The 20,886-nt window shown below is 57.4% G+C and overlaps 4 protein-coding genes across 5 annotated transcripts; all 4 read right to left on the minus strand.

Moving 5' to 3' along the window:
* Positions 1 to 655: 655 nt before the first annotated feature.
* On the minus strand, positions 656 to 4,108 carry ABB37_03939 (putative glycosyl hydrolase; the record flags this gene model as incomplete). Its single annotated transcript, XM_015801425.1, has 1 exon — positions 656 to 4,108. The coding sequence occupies one exon, from the start codon at positions 4,106 to 4,108 to the stop codon at positions 656 to 658; it is 3,453 nt and encodes a 1,150-aa protein (XP_015660045.1).
* A 1,343-nt stretch (positions 4,109 to 5,451) lies between these two features.
* Positions 5,452 to 12,417, minus strand: ABB37_03940 (hypothetical protein; the record flags this gene model as incomplete). The annotated part of the gene is made up of 1 exon (XM_015801426.1): positions 5,452 to 12,417. The coding sequence occupies one exon, from the start codon at positions 12,415 to 12,417 to the stop codon at positions 5,452 to 5,454; it is 6,966 nt and encodes a 2,321-aa protein (XP_015660046.1).
* Positions 12,418 to 12,802: 385 nt separating this feature from the next.
* On the minus strand, positions 12,803 to 16,282 carry ABB37_03941 (hypothetical protein; the record flags this gene model as incomplete). Its single annotated transcript, XM_015801427.1, has 1 exon — positions 12,803 to 16,282. The coding sequence occupies one exon, from the start codon at positions 16,280 to 16,282 to the stop codon at positions 12,803 to 12,805; it is 3,480 nt and encodes a 1,159-aa protein (XP_015660047.1).
* Positions 16,283 to 17,703: 1,421 nt separating this feature from the next.
* Positions 17,704 to 20,698, minus strand: ABB37_03942 (putative adaptin; the record flags this gene model as incomplete). 2 transcript variants are annotated; one of them, XM_015801429.1, is made up of 1 exon in its annotated part: positions 17,704 to 20,698. In XM_015801429.1, exon 1 carries the CDS (start codon positions 20,365 to 20,367, stop codon positions 17,704 to 17,706), a length of 2,664 nt encoding a protein of 887 aa, XP_015660049.1. In that variant the 5' UTR covers positions 20,368 to 20,698. The 2 variants fall into 2 exon arrangements, with proteins under 2 accessions (XP_015660049.1, XP_015660048.1); XM_015801428.1 differs by having other exon boundaries at positions 17,704 to 20,678.
* Positions 20,699 to 20,886: the final 188 nt, after the last annotated feature.

The following is a 20,886-nucleotide window of genomic DNA, read 5'->3' on the forward strand; positions in this document are numbered from 1 at the left end:
TTTTATAGAAATGTGGGAATTGCGTGAATACACCTGCACTGCATTCGTGGTCGCTAAACGTCAGCACAGTGCCGCACCCGAATACACGAGCTTTTCCTGTGAGTCTCTTTTCACTTCACAGAAACGACAGTGACGCGTTCGTTCTGTTGTGCCGTTTTTTTTTGGGGGACATTCAGCGTACACATAGCCAGAGAATCATCTGTCTTTACTCATCGCTGCAGCGAGAAGGAACGAAAGCGCTTTCAGCATGCTGAATGACAGCTTCCTCCTCCTTTTCTTTTTCTTCTCTTGTTTTCTTTTTTTTTTTTGCATGGCAGTTTGGGAGCCGCTTACAATGATCACCAACTTGCCCAACACACCTGTGTGTAGCAACATAGCACGAAGAAAGCCCAAATAAACAAATAAATAAAAAGACGGACGTCCAGCGAGAGAGGGCGAGTACAAAAAGAATACAGTCAATAATCCACATGAACATACGTCCACACGCACACGTCGCCTTTTCTTTCTCCTGTCTTCTCGCCAATGAGGTGAGCATTCCAAATCGCTAGCAGCGGGAAAAAAAAAACAAGAAAAAAAGAAAAGAAAAGAAACGATGAAACACGTAACGAAATAACGGTAGAAATCCTGCAACTCATCCGCCACCCGCTTCCACTTCTCACATCTCCCGCAGGTGATTCACCACGCCACCGCGCACCGTGCACTCGTTCAGCGTCTCAATCGAAATGTCCCGCAGGCTCTTTGCGAGGAGGCGAGGAATCGACAATTTCGCCTCCTCCGGTGCGGGACTCACGTCGATCACCATGCGGAACTTCTCCAGCGCCTTCTTGGAGAAGCCGTCAATGCCGTCCATCACAACCACGGCGCGGTTCGTCGACGCGTCCATGCGCCGCGCGCAGGCCTCGAAGTAGTCCATCTCCGGGCGCCAGCGCAGCCCCAGATCCGCACCCTCCTTGCCCTCCAAGAAGCTGTCAAAGATGGAGCTGCCCTTCGCCGTCTCGTTGACCACCCACCGCGCGTTTTTGCTGCCGCTCACGCAGCCGACGGCGATGCCGTACTGCCGCACGAGCGAGATAAACTGCAGCACACCGTCACGCAGCGGCATGCCGTGCGAGGTGGCGTAGGAGCGGAAGAGCTCCAGCTTGCGATTGCACAAACCGTAAAGAGAGTTTGACTCGACTGTGTCGCCCGCCTCGCCAGCCGGCAGCAGCGACTGGTTGTACTTCTTAAAGATCTCGTTCAGTCCGTAGAAGGGCTTCACGTGGCAGAGATAGGCAAGGTACAGCTCCTTCGTCATCGAAAAGTCGGCAAGGCCGTGCTGGTGGAAGTACTCCTCTAGCGTCTGCGTCCACGCCTGGTAGTGCACGCTTTCGATGTCGTTCACAACACTGTCTAGCTCGAAGATGATGCAGTCAAAGTCGAAGACGCGCACCTCGTGGAAGAGGCGGACTGTCTCGGGGTGGCCCGGGCGCAGCGTGATGCGATTCGCGCTGGCGTGCACCAACATCAAGTCTGTCACCCCTTCCGGCGCTCGGACGAGGGTGTAAGTGACGAGGCGCTGCGTCACGTGCACCCGCACCAAACACCCGCGGTGGCGGGCGTGAAACTCGAGCTCCTCCATCCCCTCGTTCAGCACAGGGTTAAAGTGCAGTACCCCCTGCACCACACGCAGGCCGCAGATGCCGGCCGCCATGGAGAACCACGACCCGGCGGCCGCGGTGGAGTGCAGGCCGCCGCCGGAGTTGCCGATCAAGTTGTCAATGTCCACAAAAAGCGCGTCGTGGAAGTAGCTCATGGCCTTGTTGGACAGCCGCAGCGTGGAGGCGACGACGCTGAAGATGGCAAGCCGCATCGCAGAGTCGGGCGAGGTGACGGCCTCGTAGAAGGTGAAGTCCGCCTTCGCCTCGTCACGGGAGAACTTCTCAGGCGCAAGCATAATCGCCAGCAGTACATCAGGAATGCGGCATACCTGATGGCGGAAGATCACCGTGGGGTGGTAGAGCGTGTTCAGCGCACCCTCCGAATTGTCCTTCAGCGAGGACAGGTTCCAGTGCTTCTTGCGCATGAAGGACTGGTCCATTGGGTGGATGCGGTGGTTGCCGTCGAAGGGCAGCACCATCTTGGCTGCGGCGTGGTCCATCGCAATGATGTCGTTCTCCGTCATCTGCGCCCGCCCCATAATGTCTTTCCACATCTCCGGATTCTCCTGCCGCAGCGTGATCGCCATCTGCACCGCCCACTGCAGGTGCAGCTGTGCCATCAAGTTCGTAAAGTAGTTGTTGTCCGCCACGTCGTTGTAGGTGTCCGGACCCGACACGGAGCGCAGGTGAAACCAGCCCTTCTCCCACGAGCCCCACTGAAGCCACACCAAGGCCGTGGTGAAGATCAGCTCCGCACCACCCTGCACGAGAATGCTCGTGTCGTTCGTCGTCGTCACGTACTCGCGCAGCGCATACACAACCACTGCGTTGACAAACAAAAAAGCACCGCAGTACGGCGTCGGATTCTTCTCTCCGGTGACGGTGCGGAACGGAAAGAGTGCGCCGCGGGGCAACGACAGGTCCGCTGCGATGTCGCGTGCCTCGTTCATGGTGCGAATGCGGAACTCCAACAACGCACGCGCCTTTACTGGGCACGCGTGGGCGAGAAACGGAACGATGAGGGCATCCACGTCCCATTGTTGCACACCGAGCAGCATGTCGCCCGTCAACCCGCGCGTCGGGAAGCAGTAGTACGGTGACCCACTCGCAGACATGTACGTTTGCAGAATATTGAAGCGGAAGGCACCCTGCACCGCCGCATTCGGCTCTACCCGCACGTCGGCAGTCTCCCAGAAGTTGTTCATGACGTAGTGGTGCTCCGCCAGCAAGCCGTCGTAGCCGAGCGCGGCGGCCTCGCGGGTTTGGTGCGTTGCAACGTCCATCAGCTCCTCCGTCGTCGCATCCTCGTCGCCGAAGTGGCCAATCACCTTCACAATCTCGACCGTCACACCGTCGGAGATACAGCTTGTGTACGACGTCTCCGTACCCCACTCCGTTTCTCGGTTGCTCGGGGTCAGCGTGGTGGAAGAGACAACCGAGGCGCTGGAGGGGGAGCCGGCCACCGAATGGCCACCCAAGGCGGGGGACGACGTAAAACTCGGCTCATTCCCCGGCGTGGGCGAGGGGTTGTCGATGGAGGGGAAGGTTTGAACTCTTGGCCGGTACTGGCACGACGAGCACGTCTCCACTGACGCGACCACCAAGTGGCGGCAGCTGTTGCGCGTGCGCACGAAGACGACGCTCAGCGCATCTTGGATGTTGGACTGGGTGAACATCGTCTCCACGTCGTACTCAGCCGCGGAGAGGAAGGTGCGGGAGATGAGCCGCACATCAGTGTTCACGGCGTTCTTCACGCTCATTTTATAGTGCATGACGGAGATGTTCTTCCGCGCGACGGAGACGAAGCGGCGGGTTTCGATGGTGACCTCGCGATGCTGTTGATTCGAGTACCACACAAACTTGCGATGCACCTCGCCGGTCCGCAGGTCAAGACGCCGGGTGTGACTTCGGGTGGGGCCGCGGGCGGCGCTGATGTGCTCGCCGCTGAGGAACGCGTCCACGCAGAACGCATCCGGCGCACGCAGGCGGTAGCCCTCTTTTGTAGAGATGCCCACCGAGAAGGAGCGGGGGTGCATGAGGGGGTGCTGCTCGTAGAAGCCGGAGAAGTACACACCACGTTGTGCGGTGGTGCAGGCGCCGCCGCTGCCGCCGCTTCCCGCAACGCTCACAGCGCGCGAGCCTGAGCGCGTGCCGTTGCCATTAACCGGACCCGACTTCCCTCTGATTTCGCTTGAGCTGCCCTCCCTTCTGTGCGCGTTGGAGGTCCGGTAGCGGCTGCTGTACCGCTCGTTGCGCTCGTGCCGGTTCTGCCCCGCCTCCGTCTCCTCCGCGTAGCCCCGCACGCCAACCAGCCCATTGCCCACCGAGAAGAGCGTCTCGCTCACGAGGGCCTGCCCATCCACCGGGAGCGTCTCCTCCCGCAACTCCCAACGATCTACTTTGACGGGGACATCGGAGCCACGCCCAAACGACCCGCCGCGCGAGGTGTTCTCAGAGGACTTCGTGGCCATTTTTCTCTTGATTATTTTAAACTAATTTGTTTCCCTCCGCAAGGGTAGATGGACGGAAACGATGCTCAGCGGATCACACACCTGTCACTTTCGTTCGTGCGGCTTTAGGTTTCCGCTTTTCTTCGTTTTTACGTGATCTCGATCGCCTGTAAAAACGTTCGGATTATATTCCGCAGCTGCCAACTCTGCTGATTGCGGGTCACGCTCAATGTTCTACAATGCGAGCAGAAACGGAGAGGAGATTTAAAAAAGGATTGAAGGGGTTGTTGTTTCTTTGTTTTTTAAGCGAAGACTTTTGAAGAACCGTAGGAGAACAACCACAAACAATAAAAGTGGGAAAAACGAAGAAGCAAGAAGAAAAGAGAACGCAAAACGCCTCGCTTGATTCACCCAACACCAGCAAAACCTAAAGTTCGGGTGCTTGGGAGTTGGTGTGACACCGAAAAGAAAACCAGCGAATTAAAAGAGGGGGGGGAGTTATTAACGCTAGCATGCAAGATAAAACACAGTCGTACTCGCAGTTTTCTCTCCCTCTCTCTCTCTCTCGCGTGATGTGAGTTGTTCTTGATGTTACAAATTACGAAAAGAAAAAAAAGAAAAGCTGTAATTATTGTCTCAAAGGTGGACCTTCTACGTGCAAGCAACAGGCAATCAGATTATTGAGCACGTCCTTTTATAAGCGAAGAACGTGATCGTGTAAGTGAAAAGCAGTTTTTGTTTCGGCAATAGGAAAATGAATTATTGTTGGCCGCTTAGGGTACTTGAGTATTATTGTTTTTCCTCCTTGAGAGATATAAAGGTGTTGTAGAGGTAGCAGCCCGCCTAATCGTGCTCTTCTTTGAGAATGAATACGGAAAGAGAATCGAAAGTGTAGTAGAGGGAGGGGGAAAAGCAAAGTTAGCAAAGAAGAGCTAGAAAAGAGGGGGTAGGCAAGTAGCACTTTATGCGTGAAAACCGCTCTTACCGAAAAAAAAGGGCTTCGATTAATTCTCAATCGGCAGGAAAACGAGTTTCTTTCGTTTCGCCGATTTTTTCTTCGTGTCCATCTAAACCATGTATATAAACCGCGAAGCCGTGTCGGATATGCGTCGAGTAATTCTGGAGAAAATGATCGGACTAACCAACACAGTGAGGGTATTGCTGGTGATCACTGTCGAAAGAACGAAGTGCCGCTTTATTTGTTTTGGGTTGTCCTTGATGTTTTTTTTTTTTGCTGTTGTTCTAGTTTGAGCAGCAGGATATGCTAAAAGAGTATCGCATCTGTCAACAGTAATTGATGTTTTTTTAACGGAGTAGAAAGAAAAAAGACGCAAATCACTTCCCGTCACATTCGCGCAAAGGCGTTACTTGATGCGAGAGAGTGAACGGCCACGTTCCGAGCTCCGCGGAGACCAGTACGCGGTAGACACATTCGGCGCTGCTGCGGTGGCAGCGTACGAGCCGTTCATGGCAGCGTAAATGGTAGATCGCATGGCAGAGAACCGCTTCACGATAGCATCTTGATCTGCCTGATACTTCAGACCGAGTTCGCGGGCTTGCGCGTCCAAGTGACGGTCAAGCTCCCGCAAACTCGCTTCCAGCTTGTCATCTTCCAACACCTTGTGTTGCACCCGCTGCCGAAGCTCCTCCACAATGTGCTCCGCCGCAGCTTGCTCCTGTGAAAACTGGCGATACTGTGAAGTGACGTCTTGCAAGTCTGCCGTGATTCGCTGCATCTCCTTGTCATGTTTCGTTAGCAGCGCCTGCACTCCGTCCAGCACAGCCTCCTGCTCCAGCTCCTGCCACTCCTCGTGTAGTTCCGCAAAGTCGTCATCCGCGGAAAAGGGACGGCTCGTGAAGGAGGTGTCGTTGACGGAGGCAGCAAGTGCGGTGGGGTGTTCAAAAGCAGGCAAATCCACACGCCCTCCATGGCTGTGTACAATCTCCACCAGAGCGTCCATGAACATGGGCAGACGACGCATCTGTCGGCGATGGCGCTCACTACGCGCATGCATCGTACGAAGGCCCTCAGTGAGCTGCCGCAGCCACTCCACAAAGGGGGCGGGTCGCAGCGTGGTAAAGGAAAGCTTTGCAAAGGCAGAGGGACGGCCTAACAAGTCGGCCTCAACTGCTTGTAGGAAGTTCACCGTGGAGGTGCATTTGGCCTCCACGACGCTGCGCATCAGCTTCGCTGTGGCGTGAACTGTGTCGGTCAGAGAGAGGTGCGCTTCTAGTTCCCGAGTCACCGCCACGCCAGAAATCGTGGCCCTCGTCGTGACAGGGAAACCCATGTGGGTTGGGGGAGGAGGCAATACACCGAAGTGGCTTTCCACAAAGGTGACGACACCCTTCATATCATCCCGGAGGTCTCGCACACACCGCGAAGCTTCGCGGATTGTCTGCACGGCGGTGTCAATGACCGCTGCACTCACCCGACTACCGCCGCTCGCATGGGGCGAAGGAGAGGCGGCGCTCAAAGGAGCAGCGTCGACGTGCTGAAAAGGCGGCAGCTCATTCCCATTCTGTACCATGTCATCCACCAGCTGCGGTAACAGCTCTTCGTAGAGGACCGTCAAGAGCGTCTTCACGCCTGTTTCGGCAGTCTCGCTGCCCCGTTGAATCTCGTCGTTTCTCTTTTTCAGATCCAAGAGCCGGGTATTCATTTGGCTGCTTTCTTGTAGGCGAAGCACCAGCTGCTCAACGAGGTGAATCACACCGTCATAGTGGCGTTCCGCGGTGCCGTCCTGCGCAGCAGGAGGAAGGTTTCCGCCGGCCAGCACAGTCGTCGCTCGTGCACGCGCCGCGGCAAACGCGTTGTACGCTAGCTGCTGCAGCTCTGTAAGGCGCTCCAGCAACTCCTTTTCCTTTTCCTCTGCTGCGGCCGCCTGCGCTTCGTGCAGTGTCTCTTTTGACTGCGATTTGTGTAGTGCGGTACTTAGTTCACGCTGCATCTGCTCCTGTTCTTTCACACGGTCCTCCAGGGCGTGTGTCTGACGAGCGCAGCCCTCCATGTGCCCTTCCACAGCCGCAACGGCGTCTTCGAGAGATGCAGAGGAGGCTCCGTTCGTGGACGTCAGTGTCTCGTTAAGCCGGGCCAGTAGCTGAGCCTCTTGGGTCTTCTTTCTCCGCAATTCTTTGTTCAGTTGTGTGACGTGCGACTGCAGGGTGCTGTGCTCCGCGGCGGCATTCGCTTCCGAGGCAACGCGGCGGTCAACGTCGTGGACAAGCCACTCCACCGCCTCCGCTACTGCTGTCCATGCGGCACGGCTCACAGGTACGGGAGAGGCGGTCGTGCTGTCCCCCATTGCCGGTAGTGACAGCGACACTCCTGCGAGCGGCGGCACCGTTGAGGCAGATAAAGCAGCCATAAGACGTTGATGCGCCTCTGCGGCAGAGCGGAGTTTCTCTAGCGTCGCAACCTTCTCGTCCGCTTCCGCGCGCTCGTGCGTCTCCACACGTCGTTGAAGTTCACTCCATTGTGCCTCGGCAGTGGCGCTGCGCTGCCGCATTTCCTCTGCCGCCTGCGCCGCTGCCGCCTCCTTCCCCTCGAAACGACGAAGTTCATCTTGCTGCGCCGTGGCCTGGCGAGCCAAGTGTGCCACGGCGCTCGTGATCTGCGGCAAAGCAGCACGGACCACGTCCACCGACGCTGCGGGTTCGCCTTCTCCGGTAAGGCTCTGCAACGGTAGTTTCAGAAGGCGGCACATCTCCTTTGCAAAGGAAGCGAAACCCTCAGTGCGCTCTCCCCATTCACCGAGCTGATCTCGTGCGGCGGAGAGCTCGCCTCGCTGCTGCGCGGTGGTTTTATTGTGAACCGCCTTTAGTTGCTCCAGCTCTGCACCTCGCTGCGTTGACTGCGTCGCAAGCGTGTTGTATGCCTCGAGGAGTTGCAGCAGCACATCGGCCTCCTGCTCCACCACTTCTAAAGCGCTTCTTGGCGCAGCGACGGTCAAGCAGTTCGTCCCGCGCGTTCCCATGTCTGCAAGCTGGCGACACTTTTCCTGCCCTGGTGCAAGCCGCAGCGCGGCCCCCTCGAGCGTATCATACGCATTCTGCTGCTGCCTTAACTGCTCGGTTTTCTGTGACAACAGCAATTCCAGGTTGTCCGCACGCGTAGAAGTTTGCTGATGCAGCTCTTTAAGGTCAGCTAATGGAACCGCATAGCAAACCTTGACGCGGCTCGTGAGCTCTACCAGGCACACCTCCATGCGTTCCACAGTTTCCTGCAGAACGAGTGCGTTCGTTGCAGTGCTACGAAGCGTCGAATTCAACTTGGGTACGACGCTGTCGCGCAAACTCGCCAACTCTGTCGTCACCCTCTCCGCCACACCGACTAGCGAAGAGGCAGCGCCAAGATCTGCCCCCTCTTCACTACTGCATCCTCGCTTTAGCACTCGCCACAGTGCACCTTCTAATGCCGACAGCCGAGAGCATTCCTTTGCGTAGGCTTTGCACTTGCGTACTAATCCGGCGCCTGCGGCTGCCTCTACTCCTTCGATGTGTTCCTCCAGCTGCTGCTGCTCTTGCGTGGAATGGACAAGAAGAAATGATGCGGAATCTGGCAGAGCATCTGTGGCGTCGTGCAAGATGGAAGTCAGCACGGCGACAGCGTTGTCGGCGTTCCGTCGGTGCTGGCTGGACGCATGAGACGCACGGCGCAGCGTCTCCATCTCTCGCACCACAGACGCAACCAGGGTTTCCAATGAGGCTTCGGTTGTCGACAGGCACGACTGCAGTAATGCGCGCAACTGCCGGAGAAGGTTTGCGCGCTCCATCATGTGTTCTACCGCGTGCTTTGCCACCAACTCTAGCGCTCGGCGTGCGGCCTGCTGTGTGTCCTGCGGGGTGGTGAGTGAAGGCGATGCGCACTCCTCGCCGTCGCCGTCGTCAGCGCTGCGGTTGTCGTCGTGGTAGGTGACAAAGCTGCCGGCCGCAGAGAGTGCGCTGTGTAAGAAACCACACGTGCGTACGACGGTAGTGCTCCACAGCTGCTCGCTACGCAGCGCTCCCTCTTCCGCCTCCTGCAAGTTCTGTTGATGATCCAGCAGTCGCGCCACAGCATCTACCAGTTTTTCCGGGCAGGCACACCACGAGAGGGATGTAGTTCCCTTCCTTCGCGTCGTTGACAGAGAGCGCGCTGCTTGCAGATCCGCAGAATCCGTCAAGCGAGCTGGCGAGCTGAGGTCGCTAACAGGTGGAAAGAAAAGACCGTGTACCTGACTGACCATTCGCAAGAGAGCTGCTCGAGTGGCGTCGCCGTCCGCCAGAGCATCCGAAAGGGATGCCCCCAACATGCGCTCCGCATCCGCGACGTTCCTCTGCAGCCGCTGTATCTCCCTCGCCACTTCACGCAGCGGCAACCCCGGCAACTGTTGTGCTGCAGCGCCCACCAGAGTCCATAGGGTGCTCATCTCCACAGGAACGAAACCCATCGTGGTCGCCCACTCCTGGACCAGCTCACGACGGTGGCGGGCCTCCTTGGCCTCCAGCGAACGTTTCTTGTACTCGGAACGATAGGTTGACACCATCTCGCCCACTTCAGCAAGAGAGCGAACGTTACCAACAGCTGTCAAGCATGCAAGGATATCATCCTCTTGGTCTTGCCTTGCCCGTTCCAGCTGCGACATACGAGTCTGCTCGTTGCTGCTGCGCTGGTTGTTGAGGCTCAGCTGTGTCGTCAGCCTCGCCACCTCGAGTTCCGCCGCGTTTATCTTTGCCTCCAGCGCTAGACGCTCCACCTCCGCTTCGGCGAGCGTCGCGCGATGCGCCGCTGCGGCAGCATTCTTCTCCTGAGCCGCAGCTTCGACTTGATCGGCGGCGTTCGCTTCCATCTTCGCGGTGAGGGTCTGCAAAGCCTCCAGCTTCAACGTCAGTTTGTGGATGCTCTCGTTTTGCGACGCGATGGTGGCGGACAAGTCGGTGCCCTGCTGTTTCAGCGTTTCATTGGCGGCCGCTGCACGACGCAGGTCACTGCAGCGTCGCTGACACGCATCACGCACTTCTGACAAGCGGGCTCTCAAGATCTCCACTGCGTTTCTGTCGCTGTCCTGCAGAGACAAACATCGCTGCACCAAAGGAACAAGCTCCTCCGTGAGCGTCGACTGCCCCACCGTTCTTTCGGTTGCAGCCTCGTGCACCTGCTGCGTAAACGCGCCAAACACCTGCACCAGAGCGTCCCAGCGGTTCTGTACACGCGTCACATTCTGCTGCAATGTTGCGAGTTCGTCGGCCAGGTTTCTGCCTTGCGTCTCAGTAGCCTCACAACGCTCACGCAACGCCAACAGCGCCTTCTCTGAAGACTCGACGGCCATTTCACGCTCTTGCTGCTCGCGCTCTCGTTGCTCTTCTGTATTGCGCTGTTCCCGCTCCAGCTGCCTCACTCGAAACCGTACGCCATCTGTCACGTCCAGCAGCCGAGTTGGGCGGGAATGCACCGGCATGCCAGTTCGCTCACCACCCGCGAGTTCCTCCAAGACGTTGATCGACTGCGTAGTGCTCTGGATAAAGGCCTGGAGGGTGCTACCAACTGAGCTGGAAATTTCACTTAGCGCTGCAGCTGCCGCCTCGCCCGCTGGCAGCGCTTTCTGGACACGGCCGTCACCTGCTTTTTCATTGGCGCCACTTCCAGCTGCGGCATGGTGAGAGAGCGATGACTCTGTTTCGCTGCAGTCGCTGACGGGTCTGCGGAGTGTTGCACAGCAAGCTTCAATCGTGCGGATTAACGCATCTCGCTGATGCACGGCAACTACCAGTGCTGGCATCGATGCGGCCACGCCTCTCAACTGGGTGACCTCATTCCCCAGCTGCTGCGCCAGCTGTGGAACTTGTGAAAAGGCCGGAATGTTCCCGATGCCAACATCGGTGACTGTTGTGAGTGTCTGGTGCATAGTGCGGTCGCCGCCGCCGTCACCGGGAATCGTCGGCGCTGCCTTTGTGGAAACAGCATGGAGAGTTGAGAGCGTACTTTGAAGCAACTCCGTCAGTTCTTTTTGTTGGCCGACGCAAGTCGCTGCCGAAGCGTCGAGCCCACGACACACGGTCAGCAGATTTTCTCGTCGCTGCGTTTCCGATAACAGCGGCTCTTCGACTGACGGTGGCGTAGCGCGAGGGGTGACACTACGGAGCCGCTGCCACGTCCCACGCAATGAATTTCCACACTGGTGAACGAGCGTCGTCAAGGCCTCTACCAGCCCGTCTTTTTGCAAGCACGTGGCTCGGACGCTTTGCAGTTCCTCATACGCCAAATCGAGTGTCCGAATCAAGAAAGCCTGCTGCTCATCGCCGCTGCACCGCCTGGTAAAAGGCGACGATTCCGATACGTTGCTTGTCAAAGCAGCATGAAGCCGTTGTACTGCAATTACAGCGATGGGGTCCCTGTACCAAACCACTTCATTGACCTGACTTGCTGCGTAGGCTTCTAGTCGCGTCAACGACTTCAACCGATCCCCCAGTGCAAAGCGCACCTCTGCCACGGTGCAGTTTAACAGGGAGCACAACTGCAACGTTGCCGGGAGACTTTCGCCAGCAATCAACGAAAAAGGGGCGTTGGAAATTAGCCTCATGATCAGTGACTGGCGCTCTTCTGCCTCCGCCACGTTCATCTGCAGCAAATCGGAGACGTTGCTAGCCACCGTCAGACGAGTCCTCAGCGCCGCCTCCACATGCTGTTGAGCTGAAGCGGCGCCATTCGATTCTCGTAATGCTTCGACGAGCACCTTTTCGCGTTCGAGAGCAATACTGAGTGCGTTCCGAAGCTTCGATTCGCGTCCTACGGCTTCCGTCGTTTGCTGCACGAGGGTGTCTCCAACGCTGTCGCTTACCGATTCTTCACAGCCTAGAATCGTCAAGGCCAGTTTCATGCTCCCCAGCTGGGCGTCTGCAGCGATTGCCTTTGCTTCAAGAGCGGCTGACATAGCTTTCAACTGCTCAGCCTGACTGTCTGTTACTTCCTGCAATTTATCCTCGAACGACTTCGCATCTCGTCTGCGGCGATACAGATCCAGTACGTTGTTAAAAGGGAAATCGTTGATTCGAGCGTCAAGTTCGTCAGCGGTTACTGACGCAGCGTGTATAACAGAAAACGTCACCACCAAACTCCCCTCCACAAAGACGACGTTAGTCACACTGCTCTGCACAACGTGACAAGCGGACGCCGCATCACTCACAAAAACGCTCCGCAGTTCCAATTCTCTGCCTTTTAACAGCAGTTCCCATTCATCGCCAGGAAAAACCTTTCTATGATTCGTACTCACAGAGACATCATCCTTAGGTTTCCAGCGATCGTCGTGTGCATCCAACTCTTGCAACACGGCCCGATATTCACGCCGCATCTCTTTGGCAGCATCCAACTTCCTACGTAACTTCTCTTCTTTCGCCCGAGCAGCATTTTTCGTTGAGGTCAACAAGGCTTCCCAGGCGCGTTCCCGCTCAGCCCCCGCCTCGACAGCAGCATATAGTTCGCGATCCCGTTCTGCAGCGACGGCAGCGGCGCGCGCCACGGCGGCACCGACCGGCTCGTCGGACGCGGCCTCCACGCCGAGAGCAGCGAGCGCATCGGCAACGCCGTCGGACAGCTCGCGGCGTGCCGCGTCCGTCTCGGCAAGCCGCTCGCCCGCGGCGCGCAGTGATGCGTCGCGCTCCGCCACAAGCTTCTCCTGCGCCTCCGACGCGGCGGCGCGGGTCGCAGCGAGCTCCGCCTCCAGGGCACGCTCGCGCTCAGCAGCGGCGGCAGCGGCGCGCGCCACGGCGGCACCGACCGGCTCGTCGGACGCGGCCTCCACGCCGAGAGCAGCGAGCGCCGGCAGCGGCGCGCGCCACGGCGGCACCGACCGGCTCGTCGGACGCGGCCTCCACGCCGAGAGCAGCGAGCGCATCGGCAACGCCGTCGGACAGCTCGCGGCGTGCCGCGTCCGTCTCGGCAAGCCGCTCGCCCGCGGCGCGCAGTGATGCGTCGCGCTCCGCCACAAGCTTCTCCTGCGCCTCCGACGCGGCGGCGCGGGTCGCAGCGAGCTCCGCCTCCAGGGCACGCTCGCGCTCAGCAGCGGCGGCAGCGGCGCGCGCCACGGCGGCACCGACCGGCTCGTCGGACGCGGCCTCCACGCCGAGAGCAGCGAGCGCATCGGCAACGCCGTCGGACAGCTCGCGGCGTGCCGCGTCCGTCTCGGCAAGCCGCTCGCCCGCGGCGCGCAGTGATGCGTCGCGCTCCGCCACAAGCTTCTCCTGCGCCTCCGACGCGGCGGCGCGGGTCGCAGCGAGCTCCGCCTCCAGGGCACGCTCGCGCTCAGCAGCGGCGGCAGCGGCGCGCGCCACGGCGGCACCGACCGGCTCGTCGGACGCGGCCTCCACGCCGAGAGCAGCGAGCGCGTTGGCTATGTGTTCACTTTGCCTGTTCTCGTGGGCTTTGTTCTCTGAAAGTTGTTGCTGGCAGTCTTTCAACTGGAGCTCGTGGGCTGCACCTTTTGCGGGTTCGTTGTCTAGTTGGGTAGATCTGTCCGTTAGTTGCTGAAGGAGAGAAAAGATGTCGGTTGTGTTGTACACGGCGATTACGCGGCGGTAGGATTGAACGTCGCTGTTGATGTTGGATAAGTAGGGTTCGAGCTCATCGAGCTGTCGGTTGGTTACGGGAAGGTGCAGTTGTGGTATGGGGTTTTTAACCGTACTGTGCGCTGCGCCAAATCCGTGCTGATATTGTTTCTGAAGTTCCGCCGCGGGAGAGAGGAGCTCCACCTGAATTGCGTTGCAGAGGCGTGTAAACAGCATGTGCTCCTCTTTCATTCTCGAGAAAACATCCATCGTCGCCTCGTCGCTTGCAGGTGAGGGATGACCGAAGATGCTCGATGTTCGCTGTAAAATTTCATGATAGGCCTGTACGACCTTGGTGATCATCTCGAGAAGCGAGTCCTGGGACGCATCCGTCGCCGTGAGGGGGACGACAGTGCTGAGTGCCCACTCGTAGAACGCCTGGAAGCGCTGCGACAGGGCACCGGCATCCACGTTGGATTCGTTGGGCGCGACGGCCAACTTTGCCGCAGCTTTTTCTAAAGCATCCTGCGGTGCAGCGAGCGTCGCTGGATGAGAAGAATCCTTCAGCGTTGCTTGCGCTTCTGCGTTTTGGGTACTGCCATCACCCTGTGCTGCGAGTGCTGTTGATGCAGCATTCGCCTTTAGCCGTTCAGTTAGGGCGGCCACCGCGGTCGCATCGGGAGCGGTGGCAGGAAGTACCACGGTCCCGCGTGGGATGGAGGATTGCAGGGCGGCCAGCTTTGCCTGCAGCACCGCTAAATCCCTCGCCCACGCCTCTTTGGCTGCGAGAAAATTTGCCCTCATGTTTAATATTTCCGCGTCACTTTCTCGGCGAAGGGCGTTTAATTCGGTAATCACATCCTCGAGGCGCTGCTGCTTCACCTTTGCGGCTTGTCGCTCCTTTTCGAGTGCCATTACGGCTTCCAAATGGGCAGCTGACACCACCAGCTTGCTCGACCCTCTCGATGTCATGGCGAGTTCGCTACGTCGACCTTCTCCACTGCGTGCGGAGGACGGACTGGCCACGTGAGAGGCGGTGTCGACGACGGCCGTGCTATCTGGCAGTCCATGGCCACGCAGGGCGCTAAGAAACAAGTGGTGCAGCGACAGGTACTCACGGTATTGTGAACGAAGCATGTCGTGCGCTGCCTCACCGTAGAGCTGTGCCGCTGCCTCGAAACAGCGTGAAAGTTGCCTCGCGCGGCGGTTTTCGTCAAATAGCTGCCGCTGCGCTGTCTCAAGTTCTAGTTCCTTTCTATTAAGTGTTTTACGCAGTTCATTCATTTCTAATGAAAGGGCGGTGGGAAGCACTGATGAGGAGGCAGATCTGTCGTCTAGGCTCGCCTTCAGTTTCGCGGTGGTGTCGCGGGCACAAGACAGCTCATCTAAGATGACCGCGAACACTACATCGATGCGTTGCGGGAGTGAGGCTCGCTCTTGCTGAATCGCCTGTTCACGACTTGACTCCTTCTCCAGTGCCAACGATCCGCTGTTGACGCAGTCGGTAAACACTTGTACTGCTTTTTGACACGCGTGCTCAAGCTCGCCATTCAGCGACGGCGACGGCACTGCATTAATAGTTGGCAGCGGAGTTGACTGTCCTTTGCCGACTTGTTGGGTCACGGTTCGTGCGTTAGTTGACGATGAGGAGTGCTGAAGCCGTGCCAAATAACCACGTAGCGTGTCGGGTGACGTGGTTTGGGCAGGCACCTCCCTGCCTTCTACGTAGGCTCCAAGTTCCGCAGCAGCAGCTTGAAACTGCTCCATTTCCACTTTGATGTGACTCATCTGCGACCGCAAATCGTCGACGTTTGTGCCTCTAACGGCCGAGGCGTCGGGTGAGGCGGCGGCGGACGTGACAGTCGAGAGGGACTGCAAAGCAGGCGCGTCGAGCGCGGAAGTGGGCAAGACTTTCAGCGCCGGTCGCATGTCTCGCTCCACGGCACGCACGACAGCCTCAGCGCGGGCGTCCCAGTCCAAGCGTGTTTGCCCGTTGGAGTCCTCAAACTCCTCACCGCTCTTCACCTGCAGCGACGGATCGGACAGGTGTGCGAAGTCGTTCAGCAGCGCGACACAGCGGTTGCGCCACAGCTCCAGCGCGCGTCTGCCGTAGTGATCGCCGTCGTCGCCATCGCTGGAGAACGCCTCTTTCTTGTCTGCATCGGCAGCTGCGGGGTGCGTTCTGACCGCCGTCGCGGGAGCAGGGGTGCTCTCGTACAGGTCGGTGAACTTCTTCCAAATGTCAAAGTCTTGCTTGTCCTCGGTACACAAAACAATGTGGTCGCGTTTGTTGAGATTTGTGTTGACGCGAATGGCGGAGTCACGCACAAACTCTAGGACTAGGTAGTAGTAACAGAGGGGTTTTGGAGAATCTTTCGCTGCGCCCCAACGCGTTGTCGTTCCCCCAGCTGCGCTTTTTGACCCGAACGGTGATGGCTTCGGGTGGTGGGCAAACCACGTGGCTCGCTTCATGCTGCGAAAATGAATTTCCTTCATCGGCTTTGATTTCTCGTTGCGGGACGTGTACACAACACAGCAGTCGTCCTCAATACTAATGAAGTGCTTCGCCCCTCGGCCAGCTCCTGTTTTGGTGGGCTGTTCGCTATCCGCGCAAAACCACATCTCCCCAGTGATGCTCATGGGGGCATCGACAATGTCATCTAACACAGACATCGTTAAAGCCGTGCGAACGCTTCAGGTTTTTGGTTACGAACAACAAAAAAAGGATTTCGGCTTGTTGAGGTCACGAAGCCGCAGCGACGCAATTGGCGAGAAGTAATAATCACTTACCGAATATACAATATGTTAGGCTATGTGCAACGGGTGTGGGTGGGTCAATATGTAAGACCCAGTAACGTAAAAGAGGAAATCGAGTGAGCTTCGCGTGCTAAACGTACAGTATAAGACAGCAAGAAAGAGAGATTTAAAGAAGGTTCAAAAGCAGTTAACTTTTATCAACGGCGCAAGGAGTCCACGGAGACACACGAAGAACAACAGAGGGAAGAGAGAAAACAAAATCGTAGCACGGTAGACTTCAGCTGCGTGTTGACAGGGTGTTTGCAGTGGGGTAAGTGGTGTTTGGCCCGCAGAAGGGTATTGAGATAACTGTTTGGTACCAAACAGATGCAAAAAAAGAAAAGATGTAACGGAGAAAAAAAAGAAAAGCAAGGTCTTTATGTGTCTTTAACAAAAGGGGGACTCTGAGGAGAATATTATCTAAAATGTTTATAGGCAAAAATGATACAGGTAGTCGCGTCTCCTCTTCGGAGCGAGGTGGATCGGTGGTATTCCACGTTGAGTGCGTTGATGGAATAAAAAAGCAAGAGAGAGAGAGAGAGGGATACTCATATACAAAGGAAACCGTTTGAACAGGTTCGAAACCGTAAATGACGGTATGTCTTACGCCTTTCGCTGTAGTTTCTGTCGTCCTTAACCACTAGCGGCAAGTATCTTCTGTGTGTGTGTGTGTGTGTTGTTGGCCTCGCACAAGGATAGATTGTGCTGTATCACTGTGTTCGTGTAGAGACAAAGTGGGGCAGACCTTCTAGCCTTTTGAACGTTGCTGAGATTGAAAGGAGCAGCAATGAGCCGGTACACGAGAAAAAAGGTAAAGCCCGATACAGCATTTCCATCGCGTGTGGGAAGAAAGAGTAAGAGGAAATAGATCCAAAACAGCAATGTTAGATGACAGTCAAGAGTGCGCAACAGCAAATACTTAACAGGTGTGCAAAACAAGCCCTAACCGACCCGTGTACAATATCTTCGCATGTGGCACGTGCAGCACGTTCGCGACTTCTCAAGAAACAAAAATTCATGAAGGAAGAGCACTGTCAAGAAATCAGAAGAAGACCATTGTAGCCCGATCATTGATTATTCTTTTCTTAAAGGCGGTGACATGAAAATATTGATGGCCTCGAAACATGCTCGGTTATTCATTTCAATTTTTCTTTCTTTTCGGACTTTACCTCACTTGTCGTTCTTTGGCTAACAAAGAAATCCTTCGCGTTCGCTCGCTGACATCGAGCGCTTTAGAAAAATGGGAATGGAGGCTAGCTTTAACAAAGGTACGAAAAAGAGGCCGTAACTCTCCACCGTTACTCTGTTGCAGGCGTGGCCTCGTTCTTTACAGCTTTGGCACCACCGTTAGATACGGTTCCCTCGGCGTCGTTTTGCGCATCATCCGCCACCACGTTTGCTTCCACCGTCTCTGGCGCACCGGCCTTCACCGTTTCCTCCTCCACCGTCACCGAAGCCGGTGCGGCCGCAGCTGGTGTGGGAGAAGATCGCATCGTCACCCGTACCGTTGCCTTCGGTGGCGACGCTGCGGCTGCAACGGAAACGGCGGCACCACCAGCCGTCCCTTTCTTGCCACCTGTGCGATGTTTCCTGTGCTGTTTTGCCGGAGCGGCGGCCTCACTCGCCGAGCCGGAGTGCGAAGATTTTTTGTTGTCGCCGTCCTTCTCGCTGGCGTCCCTCGAGTCGGTGTCGCTCGACTCGTACGACCCCGAGGAGGAAGCCGTCGAGGAGGCGCTGCGGCTCGCGGCGGAGTCGTCATCGGCGCTGCTGGTGCTGCTGGCGGTGTCGCTTTCATCGCTTCCGCTTTCTTCGTCCTCCTCGGACGTTGACTCAAAGATGGCGACGGCGGCTGCCGCGGCGTCGGTGTCCTCCACGGAGCGCCGCAGCGTCGGGCTGGACGGCTCCGTGGACCACGCCGGCAGTGGTTGACAGCCCCTCACAGAGGGCCCAAGCAGCTGCGAGTACGTTCCCAACTCCGCGTGCGTCCGCTCCGCGTACGGGTCAACGGCGTCAGGGAGCGGTTTGTCGCGCAACAAAGCCGTCCGCACCGCCGTGAAGGTGTCGCTCTGCCGATCAAAGGTCGCCTCGACCAGGCGCTCATCATCGCGGATGCTGTAGTCGTCGTCGTACTTGGCCAACTCCGCCACGTAAAAGTACACCTGCTTGAAGCGCTCCGCCAGCTCGCTGTTGCCTTGGAGGTACACCCAGACCTTGCAACCCAGTGCGAGCACCTGCCGCTTCACCTCCGGCGCAAGCGAGCCGAAGCGCTTTGCGAACACGCGGAAGCAGTCCGGCGCGGCCGCGGCCATCGAGGCGTGCTTGGAGATGTTCTCGCCTGCCAACCACAGGATCGTCGCGACGGCCGACGGCTCGGTGATGCGGTTCTCCATGATATCCAGCGTCAGGCGGCAGACAAGGCGGGAGATGCGCACCGGATCGGTGCCTTGCAGGACGAGCACGCGCAGCACCGTCACGGCCTCTGCCACGACGGCGGGCGAGCTAGTGGTGCTGGAAAGCAGCGGCGTAATGAGGCGAATGGTGTGCGTCGCAAACGGCGGGTATTGCTGCACCACTAGCCCCAACCCCTGTATCGCCTCCACCACCGCGGCGTCATTCCACTGGTGGACGTAGGAGCGGAACTCGCGGAAAACGTCCTCTGCGGTCATCGGCGTGACAAGACGGGCGAGAATGCGCAGTTTCAGCCGGCGCACATCGGCCGAATCGAGCGGGAGGAGAAAGAAACTTTTATAATAGGGCCTGAAAGCGTCGTCATGAAGGAGCAGAAGCGCGTAGATAACGTTCAAAATGGCGATGTGGCCCTCGGCACAGGTATTCAGCAGCCGCATCGCCGGCTTCGCACACGCAGCGTGGAACCGCCGTGTCCCGCAGTGAGTGTACAAGGCGATGGTCGCCACCACCACCGCGCTGTTCATGCTGCGCAGAAGCGGCCGGGCGGAATTTAGAAGAAGCAGCAAATCCACATCGATGCCCCGGTCTGCGTCAGAAACACCCGTGTTAGCTCCGTTCTGCAAGCGCAGCTTCTCATCAAATGATGAAGCAGAAGACGAAGTGGCGTCTTCGTCGTCATCGTCACTGCCGCTGCTGCTGCTGCTGACCTCGTCGCCGGAACCTCGCTCTGCCTCTCCCTTCCCCGCGTACGGCCCGCTGGGATCCACGAAGTGCAGACGTGCGTAGCGCAGAAGAAGGCGCAGCAGCACCACCTGTCCCCACTCCTCACACGCCACAAGAATTCGACACAGGCGTCGGTAGACGGGGTGCAGGAGCTCCCACTTCGTCGGACACACCACCGTGAAGGCCATCGATGCTGCGCCCACCACGTCCGGGTTGCGATCGGACAAGAGAGTGCGCAGCAGATTCTGCACGCCGTCGTTGTCGAGATCATTGCGGGCGACGCTGTGCATCTGTACGAGGGCCAGCGCCGCCGTCTTGCGCACCACCGGCGCGAAGTCGTCCGCACACTTCCGCACGGCCACCATCACGACTGGTTGGATCGCCGGGATGCGAAGAGCGGCGAGCATGCGCAGGGCCAAGGCGCGCACGTGCATGCTGGGATCTACGAGGTCCTTCTGAAACGCAGAAATGGACAAGAGCGTCTCATCCGGGCAGTCCTCGGCGTAATAGACAATGAAGAGGTAAATGAGTTTGCGCAGCTCAATCGACGGCACGTGAATGTTCTTCACCACGTCGGTGAAAAAGTGCCGCATGTCGCTGCCCTTGCACATTTGGGCCACAATGCGCTTCATGGCGTCCCGCTTGTCGTGCAGCGCCTCGGAGTTCAAGCTACGCCGCAGGTCATCGACTTTTGGGGCTACCGAAAAGAACTGTGCATCACCGGCGACAAGGGAGCGGGCACGGTTGAAGATGGAAGTGGTGCTGCTCGCGTACTCCCACGCCCGCTCCGTCACGAAGGTGGCCTGCTCATACAGCGCTGCGCCGTTCATTCTAAGATGAATTCCAACAAATGAAAAAAGACAAAAAAAAAGTAACAAAACAAATGGGCCACAATGCACCCACGGAATGTATCGGGAAAAAAGGGATGGCAGACGAGCTCACAGGATGAACATAGAAAGTACTGCCCAACACTGCAACAAAGTTCGAGCTGGTGGTTTTCCTTTTCCCCTTAGCGTTTGTTCTCTTATCCGTTTTATGTTTCTATTTCATTCATGCAACCTCACAGGCACCAACCTTATTTAACACAGCGCACACAGCAACTAACGCGTCAGCGGCGACACAACTAATTTAACAGCGGAGCTAATGGTGTTGCGCAACAACTAGACAGAATGCGGAGGGAAGGAACGGCAAAGAGAACGAGGAGAGATCTAATCGTCTGAAGCAGTGAGAAAGCAAGCATGTGCAGCAACGCAAATGCCCGAAGAAGAGCATCCACATGTTACTGTAGCACTTGCACATAAAGCCCGGCAAAGAACAGTCTAGAAAAGGTATTCTTCAAGATAACATTA

This window comes from Leptomonas pyrrhocoris, assembly GCF_001293395.1.
Source record: "Leptomonas pyrrhocoris isolate H10 chromosome Unknown, whole genome shotgun sequence".
Taxonomy (NCBI): Eukaryota; Euglenozoa; class Kinetoplastea; order Trypanosomatida; family Trypanosomatidae; genus Leptomonas; species Leptomonas pyrrhocoris.